The sequence below is a fragment of the Vigna angularis genome, chromosome 5 (assembly GCF_016808095.1).
Source record: "Vigna angularis cultivar LongXiaoDou No.4 chromosome 5, ASM1680809v1, whole genome shotgun sequence".
Classification (NCBI taxonomy): domain Eukaryota; kingdom Viridiplantae; phylum Streptophyta; class Magnoliopsida; order Fabales; family Fabaceae; genus Vigna; species Vigna angularis.
The window spans coordinates 27,080,112-27,098,480 of record NC_068974.1 but is presented as its reverse complement, the minus strand read 5'-3'; the positions used below and the strand labels follow the sequence as shown (position 1 = coordinate 27,098,480).

Below are 18,369 nucleotides of genomic sequence, written 5' to 3'. Positions count from 1 at the left end.
AATGAAAAATATATATTTTTTATATTTGTATCGAATAAGAAATATATTTTTATATCTATTTATTCTTAAGATAATAAATGAACATACGATATTTTATCAATTAGTTCGATTTTAATAAAAAAGTTATCATATTAATTAAATATGGTTAATACTAGATTTTTAAATTGGATATAGCGGATATATACATATTCATTCTATTGTATCTCTATTTTAATACTCAAGTTTTTACATTTGTGTTCGTTTTAAATTACTCAAACACTTTTAGTTTAATAGATAATATAAAAAACTTGTATTAAGTTTTCTTTTGTCCTTAATTTAAAAATTTGCATCTATGACACATGTGATTATTTGTTCTATTTTTTATAATATTTAATATTTTTCTTACTTTTTGTAAAAACTATTTAATTACAAAAACTATTTAATTAATATTTGAAATATTAAAGGGCATACATAAATGCATGTGCAAGTGTCCATTCTACAACTACAATAGAAATGAGACAAAATTTTCAATTTAGTGAAAATTAGGATAAATATTTACTTTACAAATGCAATGTGATGGTCAAATTTTCACTCATCCCATATAGGAGGGGCGGCAAAACAGGTCAACTCAACCCGTTTAAGTCTGACCTAACTTTGACCTAAAAAAAGGATCAGGTTGGATTGACTCACCATTTACGAATAGGTTGAATTTTATAATCCAACTTGTCGAGTTATCAGGTTGAAACTGGCCCATGTCGAGCGGGCTGCTGTGCTCATGCCAGGTTGATCATCGGCTTGCCAAGCAGGCTATCAGACTCATGTCAGACTGCATTTGAATTTCTTATAATATATCAAAACATGTTCATTCATTAAATAATTTAGTTTTTTTTTAATGATGTCGAGTTGCTGGTTTGCCAAGGTGACCTAAATGTTGTCTCGAGCAAGGGTAAGTTTCTTACATTAATGTTTTTTAATGATGTCAGGTTGTCAAGTTGGGCTGGAGTGATTGTGTCGGGCTATTGGGTTGAAGAAGTCGTCTCAACCCTTTTTGCCACATATAATCGGGAGTTGCTCCCTCCACCTCCACACGTCTCTTCCTCCACCTCCCCAATTTTCTAAAATGCCAATTATATCCTTCTAAAATGACAATTATATCCTCAAAAGTTAAAATTTTTTATTTTTATTATTTTAATATTTTAATTTATTTAAAACTTCTGATTTACTTCCCTCTGCACCTCTTCCTCTCTTCCATTTCCGTTTACCTTCTCTCTTCTGTCAAGCTTCTTCTCCATTTCTCCATTTCCGTTTATCATTTTCTCTTCAAGTCTCATCAACCTTTCACTTCTATTTCTCCATTTCTTTTTTCTTCATTTTCCGGAAGAGCGTTTGCGGAGCAGCCGTTGAACCGTTGGTGCCTTGGTGCGGTGGAGGCCGTTCAGCTGGGAGAGGAGCGGATCTGCAGCGTGCGGCGTGGTACAGGTATGTTTTCGGTGCTTTCTGCCGGTGCTTGTCGCGTTTCAACAGAGTCCGCGCCGAAACGGATGTGGGAGATCCGTTACCCTTCGACGGATGTCGGACTTCCGTCGACGGATGTGGGATATCCGTTGAAGGGTAATCGGACATCCCACATCCGTTTTGGCTCTCGGATGCTGTATTTTTTTTTTAATATTTTAAATTCTTTATATAAATATAGTTATTTGATATATATAATTATTTTTAGATTTTCTTTAACCTTTTACAGTTTTTAAATTTTGCTATTTTTTAAATAAATTGATTAAGTTTGAATTAGATATATAAACTTTTATATATTTAAATTATTTTTATTTCTTGAAATAAATATTATTAATTTAATTGTATTTAATATTAATAAATTTGTATTTATAATAATAATTAAATGAAAATATATTTAAATGTATTTTTTTAATTAATTAGTTAATTGTTTATTTTATTTAATTTTTTTGTAGTTAATAAAATAATTATTATTAGTTTAATTTATTTTGAATTGTATTTTGTTATAGTTTATTAATGATATTTAAAATAATAATTTTCTTAATTTTTGAAATTAAACAAATAAATTATTGTTAGAAATGGCAAGAACACGTGGTGCATCTTTTAGTTCTCGTGGAGAGAGTTCTCGAGGAGAGAGTTCGTCGCAGGGCGAAGCTCGGAGAAGATCTACCGTTTCTGCTCGTAGAAGTCGTGCAACTCCTATCCAGGATGACCCCATAGCTGAGGAGCGAGCCGTTGAGGAACAAACATATGAGGCGTATGAGACTCATGGTGAAGAGAATGCATTTACGGCCCCTAACGACGATGATGATGAGGAGGAGCATGTGGATGTTCATGACATACAAGAGGATGTCGGTGGATTTCCTGGAGGTCCACGTGATGGTTCATTGCTGACCCACTATGTTCAGCATGTAGCTTATGCTATTTCACAAGGCCGGGTGAGTGCAAAAATAAAACTTTTTATTATTTTTTTAATAGAAAATTTATTAAATATTGATGTGTAGGATCGAGGGGACACGCTGAAGTTGATCTCTCATGGAAAAAAAGTAAATAAGTTAGGACCATGCCACGAGGGAATTCAACACATTGTGTTGAATTCTAGTTTGATGCCTCTTACAGGGATTTGTTATGATTACGTTGATAAGGGGTTACTCCTCAGATTCATAGAGAGGTGGCATTTTGAGACCAGTAGTTTCCATCTCCCTATAGGAGAGATGTCGATTACTCTTGATGACGTCTCGACATTACTTCACCTACCCGTGATGGGGCAAATGTGTGATTTGGAGGAGTTGGAGTTTGAGGAGGCTCGTACAGCCCTTGTGCAACTACTCGGCGTTGATGGTGGCACAACAGGTTCTGAGATGGAGGACGCACGTGGTCCGAAAGTCAGACTCAGCTGGCTTAGAGAGATATATGTTCAGAGGTGTGAGTCGCAGCATTGGGACTATGCTGCTAGAGCATATTTGTTGCATCTAGTAGGATGCACAATTTTTGCAAATAAGAGTGCCAGTTCTATACGCGTGTCTTACTTATTATTATTTAGAGACGTACACGCGTGTGGCAGATATGCCTGGGGTGTTGCTGCACTCGCCTATTTGTACGACCAGCTCGGGGATGCGAGTCTCGCCTCCACGAAGCAGATGGCTGGATATTTGACTCTATTTCAGGTACAGTTATAACTTTGACATTTATTTCATGTATTTATTTCCATGTTCGAAGATGGATGAAATTTAATTGAATAATTATTTTTTAGAGTTGGATATATGAACATTTCCCTAGTATGGGGAGGAGGCGGTTGGGAGCTTCTTACGATGACACCACACCACGTGCCATGAGGTGGCAGAGCCCTAGGCAGAGTTCCACTCTCACAGAGATTCGATCACAGTTGGATGCGCTGACATACAGTGGAGTTGTATGGCATCCGTATGAGGGGCATCGGGGCATTCGGCCATTCTTCGGCATCTGTATGTATTCTGGATGGATTCGGATTGGTGACACCCTTTGTCGTCATTTGCCTGAGCGTGTGCTGAGGCAATTTGACTTTATGTACACTACAAGAAAAAATTGAATTACATACAACCAAAATCCGTATATAAAGTCCAAAATCCGTATATAACACTTGATTATATACAGCTTACATACGGATAAAAATTCGTATATAAAACTATCGTAGCTAAATTATATACGGATTTATCCGTATATAATTTATATACAGATAAATCCGTATATAAATTATATACGGATAAATCCGTATATAAATTATATACGGATAAATCCGTATATAATATCCGTATATAACTTTATAGTTTTATAAAAAAAAAATTAGGTAATCCTTACACCACCAAATTGCTTTTAGGAGTTTTATATATCTGACTAAAGATAAATACAACCACCAAATTGCTTTTAGGAGTTTTATATATCTGACTAGAGATAAATACAACCATCAAATTGCTTTTACAACTAATGCAATACATAAATCAATCATAAATTACTTAAAAATACAACATAATAAACATACACAATTGAATATTTTTTTAGTTTGAATAATATCAAGCTGTGTACAAACATGGATGAAGTTAAGTATGAACATCTAAATAAATTAACAATCACGTGTATCTTAGTTGATTTTCATATTGTAAATCAATATACAATTAAACTGCTAAAGGTAACATTTTTAAAAGCTAATTAACTTTGATTTTCATATTGTAAATCAATATATAATTAAACTTCTAAAGGTAACATTTCTAAAAGCTAATTAACTTTCGTAGCCTGAAATGGAAGATTAGAATAAATCTCCTTCCTAAAGGAAAATTTCATCCCTTTACCTTCATCTTTATTCAGAATCCAATTTCATCATTAAGTGAGATTTTGTGTTCCCAAATCAGCAGTTCCTTCGCTTTGCTAATATCTGGCTTCCTCATATGTAAATCATCAACTGTGTTTGACTTGTATTCTATTGTAATATTGGAATCAATTGTTTCCTTAATAACCTGCATGTTTAAATTCATGCATTAAATTAAAAGTCTTTCAAAACTTACATATAAACAATACATGATCAATCTCAAAAGATTTCATGTAACACATTGCCAGGAACCAATAGTTTAGATTTATGGTTTGTTTTAGTACGTGCACTTGCACACAAACAAAAGAATTTATTTGAATCTATTTTGTGTTATAGTAGTAGCAAAGCAACTGATCCAAAAACACCACGATAGTAAATAGTGGGATGGTCATTATAAATACAAGATAAATAACTTAAAATCTATATATCACAAACCAATAAATGTTTAAGCACAACGAACCATCCAAAATTAAAGATAAATCCATAATTTATAATCAAGACTAATGCTATTATTCCATCAAATATGTTTTGGTAGATTTTTTATGGGCTGGTAAATAACCTTAGAAGAAATCCAACTCTACATGCATTGGAAAATGGCCATGAGGGGAAGATATTCTGGTAAGAAAAGACTAACCTGTCTTCCTGACTTTTACTTATTAGCTCTTGCATTTTCTCCACCGCATGTACAAAGCAAGCCCGTACTTCAACTTCCTATTTAGTCCCTGGACCTATTTCTCCTCAATCAATACCATCTTTGCACCAAGACCAAGCTTTCCACGTGTCTATTTCAACCCATGCAGGGAATGCAAATACTTTAATGCAAGCACCTAACATTAAACAAAAACTCATGTTCTAGACAATGTAAGTGAAAAAAAAACAAAGCTATATATTCCACTGATTATCAATATAAAGAGTAATAAGTTATCAAACAATTATTTCTTCTTACTAATAATGCTAGAAAGTGAAAAATTATTACATATGTAGCTCAAGAAAAAGACATTTTAATTATCAAGGTTTGAATGACTCATTGTACAAGATTTTTATGTCGCACTCGACCAATAGCTTCTACTTCTACTTTAAATTATTTCTCAGCTTGGCCCCTGAAAAAAAAGTTAAACATGAATTACTTGTTTTAAGATAAACACTGGCCTACAGCAAAAAGAGAGTATCATTGGCGAGGATATATAAGGTTGGTTGCCACCAGGACAATCATTGAAGAGAATAACGAAGATCATGTCTAAGTCATTTCAATTATAATAGAGACAATTGAATATTTACAAGTAGTATTTTCCAGCAAAATTTTACTAAACTTGTTTGCTAGTAAAGAATTATATCTTGTCACATCATAAGAGAAAATAAATTTTCAAATTAAGTATTTATAAGTCACAATTTTATAATATAGTAATGCGTGATATAATAACAAAAATAGCAAAAATTTATAAAGTAGTTAAAATTATTAACATCAGAATCAAATTAGTATTAATCGGAGGAGCAAATTGCCATTTTAATATTCATTAAAATAAAAATTGCAAGAGTTTATTAACACCAGAACCCCATTCGTGTATCCTTCTATTAGACCAAAAATAAATACAATAAGAAATACCATGTCCAATTATACCAGATATACAATCATACTAACCTTGTTTCACTTTGAGGCACTACTGTGATTGCCAGGGGTAACATAATAAACTGCCCTCGTTGCTGCTATCGCATAATCCCCTCTCTTAACAATCTTACCATCCAAATTATTCTTGGGACAGTAGTCAAACAATTGACAAAGAATAAAAAATGGTCCAAATAGTTAGATGGCCTCAGAAAGAAAGAACGTTCTGAATTCTACAAAACAAAGGTTTAAGGTACATGCTGACATTATGGAATTTTCACATATTATTTTCTTGCATCTATTACTGTTAGAGATAAAAAAGAAAAAAATAATTTCAGACATATTCAGTGGGCCTGGCCAACACATCTTACTGAATGGAGAATCAAATCCACTGAAAACAACTCTTATATTTTAAAAGTTAAGATCCAAACATTATACCTTGCCTCATTTAGCACGCTTCTGAAGTGTCAGTACTTCACCAGGTTCCTTTTTACTATAGCCTCCACACCTAAACATTGTCATAGTTCAGACTTAGATGTGGTTGAATGCTAAAATGAACAACATAATACGCTTCCATATATAAATTCAGTATTCTTGCCTCAATTTCAAATCATTAATCATTCAATCCCCCAATACAGGACAGGGTAAGAAATTCTATATCAGACATTGTCAAAATAATAATTACTGGAAATACAAAAACTTCTACGACAGGTCAAATAAATTATATTTTACCAGGTTGATGATAAGAGACTTAAGAGACTTAAGAGACTACATACAGTTGCACCTCATCAACTTAAGAGACTACATACAGTAGTGAAGCAGAGTTGTTTCTGTCACATCAAGTAGAGGCTTTATTACATCTAGTTATATATATATATATATATATATATATATATATATATATATATATATATATATATATGGAAAAAAAAGTAGTAGCTATTTTCCACAGGTTCCACACTAATCCCAGAGTCAATAAAAATGCCATGAACAAACCAATGGCTTTCCCTTTTATAGAGTATACATGCCATCTAGGGATAGTATTTTTATACATGTAAATTATCACCATCAGGAAACAACCAAATTATTTATACATGTAAATTATCACCATTGATAATGTGATGAAATGAGCATAGTGCGCACTACATGCCAAGACAATGAATCTAATGTAAATAGACAAGCACTGAGTAGTTTTGTATTTAACTCATGAGACAAGTTTGGCACTATATTTGTAGACTAATGAGTAATGACTATGAAATAAGAATTTTGAAGCTAACCAATTCCATTGAAAACTATAGAATATGTTACACAGAAAAAAACTTTGTGCCTTCTGTGTAGCTTGGTTTGAAACGTGGAAACAATTGTTGAAATTTAAGGATTACATCTTTTTTGGGACAATAGTTTTGCTTCAAATATCAAGTGACCAAAAATACTCCAGTAGAATGAAAAATGAACTACACAATATCGATTTTAATTGACAGAACCAAAACACAAAATGGATGAATAGCTAAGGTGGTAGGGAGCAAATGAGAACACAAAACATCAATGCATCAAAATACTTTTTTCTCTGCTTTGAGACAGAAAAATAGTTGCGGCAGAAAAATAGTTGAGACAATACATACATCACTCTTGTCGGTTTGAGCCAGTGGTCACGAGCATGTTTTCTTCCACCACAAATCCTTAAAAACAGGAAACAGAGTAAATGTCAGTTTTGAAATCATTAATGTACACAAGAACCAGAAAAAAAAAGTTATATCAAACAAACTAAACAGATCTCATGAATTCTAACCTTTCTCAAGCAAGGTAACATCCTCCATTGATCCCTCGATGACCTCAACTACATTCTGGAGATTATTCGCTTTGACTAGTGCACAGGCATGTTCTGACATCTTCGTCGCTTCCACTGCACACACCTTCCTCACGCCTGCTTGAGCTGACCATATAGCAAGAATGCCACTTCTAGTCCCCACATCCAAAACATTCTTCTCCCAAATTAACTCACAAAGTCAGTTCAAAATCACTCACAATAAATCATAACATAAACACAAGCAATAACCATAATCAATGCTCTCAAACTATAACACGACAGCAAATGTTATCTTATCCAATTCTTGTATCAATAAAATTATTCAAAAGTCATTTGGTAACAATAATTGATGATTATCATTATTCAAAAGCCAAGACAGTGGTTGAGATTCATGTAAACTTGCCATCATCAACGGTAAAGTCATCCCTGTTACCAATAAGGAGTATTGGTAAATCTTGAAGAAATGTGTTTTGATGATGCTGCAAGAAGTTTTAGTTGAAGAAGATATTAGAATTAGTTAAAAGCAATTTGTAGAGATTAAATGTAGTAGGAAATTCTTGTAAACTTTGTAAACTTTCATTTTTAACTGCAATAATCGATTATGGAATGGCAATAATCGATTATCACAGAGTCATACAGGAATAATCGATTATCACATCATATAATCGATTATCACTCTTTGAAAACCCTGTAACGGACTCGAATAATCGATTATCACTAACAATAATCGATTATCTGTGGCAGTTATAATTCATATCTGCGAAATTAGAATAGTTGGCTATATAAGGTTCTTCCAAAACTCTAAGAAGACAACTCTGAGCTTTTTGAGAATACAGTTTGTCTGAGGAAGTTCTAAAAAGCTAGTTCAAGTGCTTTGCCTGGTCTCGTGAATAGGAGAAGCTCGCGTTTCGTGTGTCGATAGTTGGAGCGGTTCTCTTCGAGTTGGCAAGGTGGTCATCTTCCGGTTCGTTCGTCGAAGGAAGGTTTTATCTCTCTGTTTTTTATTCACTCTTATTGTAATTGGTGAAACTGATTTTAGTGAAAACGTTAATCACTTTTTATAGTGATTAACAACTGGACGTAGATTCTTTTGAATCGAACCAGGATAAAAATCCAGTGTATCAGTTTTTCTACTCCCTACTCTTTTTATTGTTTTATGCACATCAACTGTTTGATAAATTTTCTCTAAGAAAATTGTTTTTCTAAAACGGACCATCGAAACTTGATTTGTGACCGTAACACGCTTTCTGAGTATTTTATTCCGCTGCGCAACTCTATAACGGTACCGATTGTTCCAACAATTGGTATCAGAGCTTGCTTTGATAGTTTTTCAAATTTTTCGAAAATGGGCGGTCATAACCAAGTTTATGCTGAGGGTGCTTCTATTTATAGACCTCCTTTGTTTACGGGGGAAAATTATGCGTTTTGGAAAATTAGAATGCAAATATTTTTGGAGTCTATTGACAGGGGTATTTGGGAAGTTGTTATGAATGGACCAATTGTTCCCACTATTTTTGTAAATGATATGCAAGTAGAAAAACCTTTTTTACAGTGGACTATGGATGAAAATAGAATGGCACAATATGATGTTAGGGCTAGGAATATAATTTTATCTGCACTAACCCTTGATGATTTTTTCAAAGTTTCTGTTTATGAAAGTGCTCAGGAAATGTGGGAATTTTTAAGAGTCACTCATGATAAAGTCACAGATGTTGTTAAGTTGACGTTGTCTGATTCAAGCTCCTCAAGCTCAAACAATTCAAATGAGCAAGAAAATCTATGCTTAATGGCCAGAAATGAATCATCTAAAAGCCAACTCTTGAAGAAAAAGAAGGACAATCAAGGCTCCTCATCAAGCTTCAAATGTTATGGATGTGGTGAAAGAGGCCATGTGAAAGCTTATTGTTCAAGCAACAAAAGAAGTAAAGAAAGAAAAGAAAAGAAAATTCACAAGAAGAAGAAGGTTCACATTGCTTGGGAGGATAATGCATCAACCACCTCTAGTTCAAGTGATTCTGTTGAAGAAGCCAACTTATGTTTGACAGCTAATGTTGATGACACTACAAGCCAAGTAAGTTGCTCTAGCCTTGACACTAGTGAATTTGATGTACAAAAAGCTTTTCTTGAATTGCTTGATGAATCTGAGAAATTAAATGCTGCTCATAAAAATTTGAAAAAGGAGTTTAAAGAATTACAAATTAAATATGAGAAAGCATTAGATGAGGAAGTAAGTTTGAGAAATAAAATTTGCAACTTGGAAATGAAAGAGTCTTCAAATGTTGAACATCCTGTTGAATGTCTTTCATGTAAGAGTCACATGCTTGATATTGATATTCTTGAAAATCTTCTTGAAGTTGCAACTGGAAATAATAATGTTGAAATGCCAATAACTGTTAGAAAGGTTTATAAAAACAAAAGTGTTTTTAAAAGTAAGAACAAAATTAAAAGAACCCGTAGGGTATGGGTTGAAAAAGGAACTGTGTCTTATAGAAACCCAAATGTTGTCACATGCTTTTATTGTATGAAAAAGGGACACACTTCTAACAAATGTAGAATTAAACATTTTGATGTTCCAAATGGAAAATATGCTTGGATTCCTGTTATAAAGTAAATTGTCTCTAACCCCAAAGGACCCAAATGAGATTATGGGGACCAAAACTCTATTGTTTTATTTTGGAGGTTAATTTTTCAAAAGGAAAAGAAGACTCTATGGTATCCTGGTATTTTTTAAGAGCTTTGAAATAATTTATGAATGTTAGATGTGTCTTAGGTTGAAAATTTGGCCCAAATTTGTGTTTTTCGAAAATTAACGTAAATAATCGATTACCAAGGGTAATAATCGATTATCTCGTCCTCAAAATTTGGATCTTGGCAATTTGGCTCGCAAATAATCGATTATTTAAAGTAATAATCGATTATCTTAAGTCACAGCGTAAAAAAAAAAAAAAAAAAATAAAAAATAAAAAAAAACTTTTTTTTAAAAAAAAAACTTTTTTGAGTCTGTTTTTAAAAGGGGATTATTACATTCAAGGGAAGATATATGAGTTTGTTAGATATCTTGTTTTTATCTCTATTATGGATTAATTAATATTGTTTGTACTTCTTAATTAGAGTTGAATTTCTGTTTTTCTTATATTCCATGAGGAATTCTGTTCTTTCATGTTATGAAATTTCAATTTTATTTCTGTTTTGAAATGCATCAATTCTTTTGTTGAGGGGGAGAAAAATTTGAGGGGCAGTTTTTCCACTTTTTTACTTTTTGCTTATGATCAAAAAGGGGGAGAAAACTTCTAATTTTAGTAGTGCAGTTATTACTAACATGTTTGTAAGTATGAAATCTGTGCAGGAAATTAGAAATGCTTTTAACAAGAAGGTATTTTTGATCATCATCAAAAAGGGGGAGATTGTTACCAATAAGGAGTATTGGTAAATCTTGAAGAAATGTGTTTTGATGATGTTGCAAGAAGTTTTAGTTGAAGAAGATATTAGAATTAGTTAAAAACAATTTGTAGAGATTAAATGTAGTAGGAAATTCTTGTAAACTTTGTAAACTTTCATTTTTAACTGCAATAATCGATTATGGAATGACAATAATCGATTATCACAGAGTCATACAGGAATAATCGATTATCACATCATATAATCGATTATCACTCTTTGAAAACCCTGTAACGGACTCGAATAATCGATTATCACTAACAATAATCGATTATCTATGGCAGTTATAATTCATATCTGCGAAATTAGAATAGTTGGCTATATAAGGTTCTTCCAAAACTCTAAGAAGACAACTCTGAGCTTTTTGAGAATACAGTTTGTCTGAGGAAGTTCTAAAAAGCTAGTTCAAGTGCTTTGCCTGGTCTCGTGAATAGGAGAAGCTCGCGTTTCGTGTGTCGATAGTTGGAGCGGTTCTCTTCGAGTTGGCAAGGTGGTCATCTTCCGGTTCGTTCGTCGAAGGAAGGTTTTATCTCTCTGTTTTTTATTCACTCTTATTGTAATTGGTGAAACTGATTTTAGTGAAAACGTTAATCAATTTTTATAGTGATTAACAACTGGACGTAGATTCTTTTGAATCGAACCAGGATAAAAATCCAGTGTATCAGTTTTTCTACTCCCTACTCTTTTTATTGTTTTATGCACATCAACTGTTTGATAAATTTTCTCTAAGAAAATTGTTTTTCTAAAACGGACCATCGAAACTTGATTTGTGACCGTAACACGCTTTCTGAGTATTTTATTCCGCTGCGCAACTCTATAACGGTACCGATTGTTCCAACAATCCCTTCCAGTAACTATGAAGCAATAATATACCAAATAAAAATATTGAAAAGTGGAACAAGAAATATTAACAAAGAGAAAATACAACATTTACTACCTGGTTAGTGGTCATTTGAAGATGACATGGTTAGAGCTTAAGTCTTCCCAAAAATACGACTAAGTTAAAAATGCAAAGAGTATCTCGTTTTCAAAATCTAAGCATTTCTTGTGGCTTCCGCGAATGCTTGGACGCGGCTTCGACGATTCGCTGGCGATTATGGCGTGAAGGTTGACGACCTTGTCCTCCTCAGAGGGGATCTTAGGGTGACGCGCCTCGTGATGAATCTGCATCAATTTCACGTCAGGCACCGTGACTTTACAGAGCGGGCACTCGTATTTCAAGTGCCCGCCTTTCTCCACACCAGACCGGTCCGCCAAGCCCGCCTTACCGTCGTCGCTGTTGGTAGTGGCTGCATCGATCTTCGCCGCGATCTCCTTAGTCGTGTGTTTCTTGGGTTTCGCCTTCCCGGTCATCGCGTCGAGGTGTGGCTCTCTCTCTCCGAAGATCAACAAATGATTCTATTCCTTTTGTCTTTAACGGTTTGGATTTAGGGGTGGAAGAGGGTGATTTGGAATAGGAGAGGTAAACCCTAGGGATGGGAGAACCTTAATTTGTGTTCGACCACCGAAAGGGGTTTGTCATTTAGACGAACTTGTTTCGTTGGGCATCTTGGCGATAATGGAGAGGCATGCAGGTTGGACTGAAGCTTGTCATTGCAGAGATAATCAGGGAAGAGGCGGTGAAGAATGGCTCGGTGATGGTGATTTGTGATCGAGAGAGAAAGAGACGAGAGGGAAAGCTGAGAGGAGGGAAAGTTGTGGGAATGGCTCGAGAACTTTCCAATTTCACTTATGGTTAAATTTTTTACTTTTTTTTATTATTTTTTTTAACATCCGTATGTAATATACGTATATAAGAAGAAACCCACTTACATATATGATTTAATTCTTGGAAAAGCTTATGCTAAAAGATTATATACAGATTTTATATACGGATTTTTCGTATATAATTTTATTTTTTTATTATATATGGAAAAATCCGTATATAATTCATCCGTATATAATATTCGTATATAACAGTTTTATTATATACGGATTTAAATCTGTATGTAATAATCTGTATATAAATGACTTTTTTCTTGTAGTGGTAATGGAGGGACCATTGATGTCAATGTAGGACAAACAATTTCAAGTAACTTCTGCTTGATGGTGACTTTACCGCTAATGTCAACCTCATTGAATCGTTCTTCTACTTGTTTCAACTCATCTTTAATGGATAACTGAGGCTTAGTTTCATTTAATTCAACATTTGAGAAATGCAATCTTCGCCACATGATATGAAATTCACCTATAGGGATCATCCTAGGATCATATCGTGCTAATTCACATGCACATGGGACACCAAATGTACGTCTCAATACACATCCACACTTTGAGGAGTCCAATCCTATCTGTTGCACTATTTTCAATTCCTTAGCAATGAGATCCAATGCATATCGAGACACACGCCCAATAAGTTCTCTATATATGTAGCCTTTAAAATAGTCACTCCTGAGCAACACACTACTTTCAAATGACGCCTTAATCTTGTTGTGTTGTAAGATAATGACGTTATGAATACTATCCCAACAAGAACACAAATCACCCATACTATTGCCCAGAACTTTCTTCAGGCTCCAATGAGCAGATTCAGCCCTGAAACAAAAAAAAAACTTCAACAAGTACAAATAAATATTTATCTACAAAACAAATAAATAAAATAACATTACAACATACCTATTTGTGGTTGTGTTCCCTAAATGCATTACTTTGTTCGTCCAAAACTTTACAAAGTATGTGCTGTACGGAATAATCCAATTCTGATTAACATATTCAAAGAACAAAGGCCATGATCTGCTTGCGTATTCAAAACCATTCACATACTCAGCAAACAAGCTTTCATCAGCACAATCCATCACATTTTCCCATGCATCCATCAACACTTCCCAAACCTCAGTAGAATGAACTAACATTTTGCATTTAGCTTTAACATTTTTAAGGATGTGGAATCGACATAACATCTGATATGACTCAGGGAATACACTTGATATGGCATTCATCAAAGCCAAGTCTCGGTCAGTCACAATAACTTTAGGACCACCCTCAGATGTTAAAAATAAACCTTTCAGCTTTTCCAAAGCCCATGTGAAATTACTCTGCCTTTCAGTAGACAAGAAAGCAAATGCTGCTGAGAAGGTTAACCCTGTAGACGTCATACCCACAATCTCAAGCAACGGAAGTCTATATCTATTTGTTTTATATGTGGAATCCATCATAAATACAACATTAAATGAGTTTAACAATTTCACCGCATCAGGATGTGTCCAAAACAAGTCAGTAACAACCTTTGAATCATCAGCACACCTACTCCAGTGAATTTACCTATCCTGATCCAACAACATCATAAGTTGTTGTAGTTCAGTTCTGGACCCTCTTAATGATCGTTTATACGCATGCCTTGCGTTGTAAATTTGTTTAATCGTTGTGACATTTCGATCATTATTTTGTTTGAGTGTTAATAAAATATTTGCAGGTGTAACTTTACTCTTTGTCATATCAACCAGTAATGACTTCTCACTCGTATTTAACCTGCCAGCATAAGGGTGACCCACTAAAGTTTCAGCCAACTCATGGTTGTGATGTCCACACATCACCTTCAACACCCATCCGGCCCCATCTGAACATGGTTTACCCTTTAATCTAAACGGACATTCACATTTACGAGTGCCGTATACACTAGCCACTGCATCAGCTTTGTATTTCCTATATTTTCCCCCTCTTTCACATCCAAGTATGACATACGTTTTTCTTCCCCGTACACCAGTAGCTATGTCAGATCTTACTATTACCACAACAAATCCTAAATCAAAAGCCATCCCTCTTACCCATTGAATTAAGTGCTCCCGTGAATGAAATATTTCATTTGTTGTAAATTTATTTGTTAAATCTCTCTCTACAACTTTGCTAATTGATGAAGACAAATCAGATTTCAAACTACAACCAATCTGAGAATCCATATGAAGATATTCATCCATTTTAAATAATAATCACCTACAAAATTATAATGACCCTTATTAACATAATTAATAATTAATCAAACAAATATAAAAATATTAATATAATTAAATTATATATTTGATATAAATAGAGTAATAAATAATTTTTTATATAATTATCAAATTATTAAAGAATTAAAGATACAAAAATCATCTATAACAAATTCATATTTTAACAAAATTATTACGTTTAAAAACTAACCATATATAACATTTAAAATTATAAATTTAAATATAAATTACTGTAAATAAAATAAACAAATAAAATAAAAACGAAACGTAAAAGGAACACTGCCTCTGGACGGATGACATCCTTCAACGGATGTCAACATCCGTTTAAGGCAAAACGGATGTTGACATCCGTTTCGCCTTAAACGGATGTTGACATTCGTTGAAGGATGTCATCCGTCCAGAGGCAGTGTTCCTTTTAGGTTTCGTTTTTATTTTACTACGTTTTGCGGCTCATGCAAGGATTATAGGCTTGGATATTCAAAGGATTATTGGAAGTATGGGAAGGGTTTAGGGTTTAGAATTATAGGAAGGATTATGACTACGTACCTGGAGAGGAACCACGACAAGGACACTACACCATAAACGCACTGCACCACGTATTGCACCGAGAACAAGAGGAAGATTGCTTGATAATTCTTTTCACGATCACCAAGCTTTGCAGAAAAATATTTTACTCATACAAGGAACTACGTAGGTTATCAGTGAAATATGTTATAAATGAATAAAATTAAAAAACAATAATTTTAAAAATAAAATTTTATTGAGGGGCAAAATAGTAAAGGAAAGGTGGAGGAAGGGGCAAAAAAGTAAAGGGGAGGTGGAGGAAGAGATGTGTGGAGGTGGAGGGAGCAACTCCCCATATAATCCCACCATTTATCATCATTATCCATTTTCTTATACTGATTACTTTCTATCCTTCATTTTTCCTTAACATTATTTTCAAATATGTGACATAAATTTATATTTTATTATTATTTTTTTAATATGTAGATTTTAGGATTGAACTAGAAAGCACATATAATTGTTGACTCTAATGCAATGTAAAAGGTTAATTTATTTTCCAAAAAGTTAAGAAATTTTTTTTAATAAATAATATATGTTTTAATGTCAAATTAGTGTGAACTTATCCAACACAAACTAAAATAAATATGAAAAATAAATAAGGTTAGCATAAGTCAAGTTATCATTAATCTTATTTATATTTAGTATTTATATATATATATATATATATATATATATATATATATATATATATATATATATATATATTTAAGTTATAATCAATCAGTCTAAGTTATATATTTTTGAATTTGTATGCTTCATAATAATGAATAATGAAGTGTAAATTATTTTTAATCTAAAGTTATAGATTCAAGTAGAACAAATATCTTCACCCATAATTTTTTTCTCTCATTTTTTATATAGATCACATCACTCTCATCTTCTTCATTCATATTTATAAATCTTCTTGCCCTCATATCTTTTATCTACATACATCTCTTTCATTCACACACATCTCCTTCATACGAGATACTATTTTTTCTATTTTTTTTCATTTATATTTTAATTTTGTTGAAAATGAATGTAGGAATGACAAAAATACTCATGCCTTTGAGTATCTACAGATAAAATTTGTCACGGATAATAAATGGATACTTCAAGTACTTATGCTTTGTAATTTTATTTAGATTTCATTTAAAGAAATATAAAATTTTATTTTTGAAATACCTTTGGATATCCATAGGTACCAACGGGATTTAGAAAATTCGTGGATGCTTTTTAAACAGATATCCGACGGATAACATAACAGGTAATGAGTCAAAAATTTTATTACGAGTCGGGTAACAAGTAAACATTATTTATGTCCGATCTGACCTGTTGTCATCCCTATATAGAGGTGTTGCATGAGAATTTTTTTTAAGTTACTATCATAAGCATAAGCCAAACCGATTTAAAACTAAAGTACATTCTTGGAATGTTTCCTAAAAGATTTTAGCTTTAAAAGACCGTACAACATACTTATGAAAGAAAGCGTTGATAAAACATTATCACTCTACAACGTAAACCTGAGTTTGATTAACTACCTAAAAAGGCTACGAAGTCTATCTCGAAGTCAACTTTATGTACAACTGTATCTCTTAAAGTAGACTATATAAAAAGGACTCACATAAGAGAAGCAACAAGAATATACAATAAGAACAAGATAACTATCATTGAATACTTACTCTATTGCTCAAAGCTTACATCATTTAAAACCTTTCATTTTGAGTGAAAGAACTTTACAAGTTCTCAAATTTCATTGTAGTGAATCTATTTTCTCTCTGAGAGTTATTTGGATTTGTACTTGTATTTAAAACATTTGTTGTGTTTGTAGATTCAAAAGTGAATTAAAACACTTGTATTGTTTAACTTAGTTGAGTTAAACATTCTAAATATTTTGTCTAGGAAGAATACCAAGAGTAGTTAAACTCGATCTAATCAGGTTGGCTAGGGTTAAAAGTAAGAGTATTTGATAATACATGGAAATTAAGAATGGTTGATAATACCTAAAAACCATAAGTGATTAATAATTCTTGTATATATAGGAGTGATTTGTAGTCATTATAATTTCGTAAAAAATTAGTGAACCCTCAAAAGTTTTAGGTTTTGTTCTTTTGGGGGTATTTGGGGGAGATGATTAAAGGGAGATGATTTGAATGGATTTGAGTGGATTTGAGGGTAATTTTGTAGTTGTTTTTTTGAGTGGATTTGTGGGTAATTGAGAGTGGATTTGGAAGTAAAGTTTGTGAGAATTAGTGTAGGATTTAATTGATGTGATAGATTTAAAAAATTAGTTTAATTGGTAGAAATTAAAGATTACCAAAATGCCCCTAGTTATTAAAGTAATATAAAATGTTATTTATTAATGTTATATTTAATTGTAAAATGTTTATAAAGAGACAAAAATTATAAATAATTTTTAAAATTAATTTTTAAAAATTATAAAAATTATAATGTAGTAAAATGAATTTATTTTTAAATGTAGTATTTGTTTGTAATATAATTTACTACCAAGTAGCATCAATTTATTTGTTACGGAAGTGAGAATGATTAATTTTAAACAAACAAATAATTAAAGAAAGTTATAATATTACATGTCCTAAAAAAAGTGGCAACATTTAAACATACAAATATATTTGTAATAGTTCATGATGACGTTGCTTCA

At 32.6% G+C, this 18,369-nt stretch overlaps 3 protein-coding genes across 13 annotated transcripts; 1 reads left to right on the top strand and 2 right to left on the bottom strand.

Moving 5' to 3' along the window:
* The first annotated feature begins 731 nt into the window (after positions 1 to 731).
* On the top strand, positions 732 to 3,556 carry LOC128196704 (protein MAIN-LIKE 1-like). Its single transcript, XM_052878212.1, has 5 exons — positions 732 to 799; positions 1,361 to 1,590; positions 2,065 to 2,426; positions 2,493 to 3,155; positions 3,242 to 3,556. Exons 1-5 carry the CDS (start codon positions 732 to 734, stop codon positions 3,554 to 3,556), a joined length of 1,638 nt encoding a protein of 545 aa, XP_052734172.1.
* Positions 3,557 to 3,772: 216 nt separating this feature from the next.
* On the bottom strand, positions 3,773 to 12,899 carry LOC128196521 (protein METHYLENE BLUE SENSITIVITY 1-like). Of its 11 annotated transcripts, XR_008248897.1 has the most exons (6): positions 12,116 to 12,894; positions 7,723 to 7,915; positions 7,556 to 7,612; positions 6,372 to 6,441; positions 4,965 to 5,157; positions 3,773 to 4,478 (listed from the first exon to the last, which is right to left on the bottom strand). XR_008248897.1 is itself a non-coding variant. In XM_052877790.1 (4 exons), exon 1 carries the CDS (start codon positions 12,529 to 12,531, stop codon positions 12,175 to 12,177), a length of 357 nt encoding a protein of 118 aa, XP_052733750.1. In that variant the 5' UTR covers positions 12,532 to 12,897; the 3' UTR covers positions 6,386 to 6,441; positions 7,556 to 7,612; positions 7,723 to 7,915; positions 12,116 to 12,174. The 11 variants fall into 11 exon arrangements, 1 of the variants encoding a protein (XP_052733750.1); XR_008248896.1 differs by having other exon boundaries at positions 4,965 to 6,441; positions 12,116 to 12,899; XR_008248901.1 differs by lacking the exons at positions 6,372 to 6,441; positions 7,556 to 7,612; positions 7,723 to 7,915; positions 12,116 to 12,894 and adding exons at positions 5,364 to 5,430; positions 5,970 to 6,365.
* A 255-nt stretch (positions 12,900 to 13,154) lies between these two features.
* On the bottom strand, positions 13,155 to 14,972 carry LOC128196703 (PKS-NRPS hybrid synthetase cheA-like). The gene is made up of 4 exons (XM_052878211.1): positions 14,642 to 14,972; positions 13,834 to 14,299; positions 13,242 to 13,752; positions 13,155 to 13,160 (listed from the first exon to the last, which is right to left on the bottom strand). The coding sequence occupies exons 1-4, from the start codon at positions 14,970 to 14,972 to the stop codon at positions 13,155 to 13,157; spliced, it is 1,314 nt and encodes a 437-aa protein (XP_052734171.1).
* Between the last annotated feature and the right edge of the window lie 3,397 nt (positions 14,973 to 18,369).

Coding starts and splice junctions, on each gene's coding strand:
- LOC128196704 (XM_052878212.1), top strand. CDS start 732: ATGTCGAGCGGGCTGCTGTGCTCATGCCAGGTTGATCATCGGCTTGCC. Junction 1,591..2,064: donor TGTGGGATATCCGTTGAAGG/GTAATCGGACAT, acceptor AATTATTGTTAG/AAATGGCAAGAACACGTGGT. Junction 2,427..2,492: donor ATGCTATTTCACAAGGCCGG/GTGAGTGCAAAA, acceptor ATTGATGTGTAG/GATCGAGGGGACACGCTGAA.
- LOC128196521 (XM_052877790.1), bottom strand. CDS start 12,531: ATGACCGGGAAGGCGAAACCCAAGAAACACACGACTAAGGAGATCGCG.
- LOC128196703 (XM_052878211.1), bottom strand. CDS start 14,972: ATGGCTTTTGATTTAGGATTTGTTGTGGTAATAGTAAGATCTGACATA. Junction 14,300..14,641: donor ACTGGTTGATATGACAAAGA/GTAAAGTTACAC, acceptor TGACGTCTACAG/GGTTAACCTTCTCAGCAGCA. Junction 13,753..13,833: donor GGGAACACAACCACAAATAG/GTATGTTGTAAT, acceptor TTTTTGTTTCAG/GGCTGAATCTGCTCATTGGA.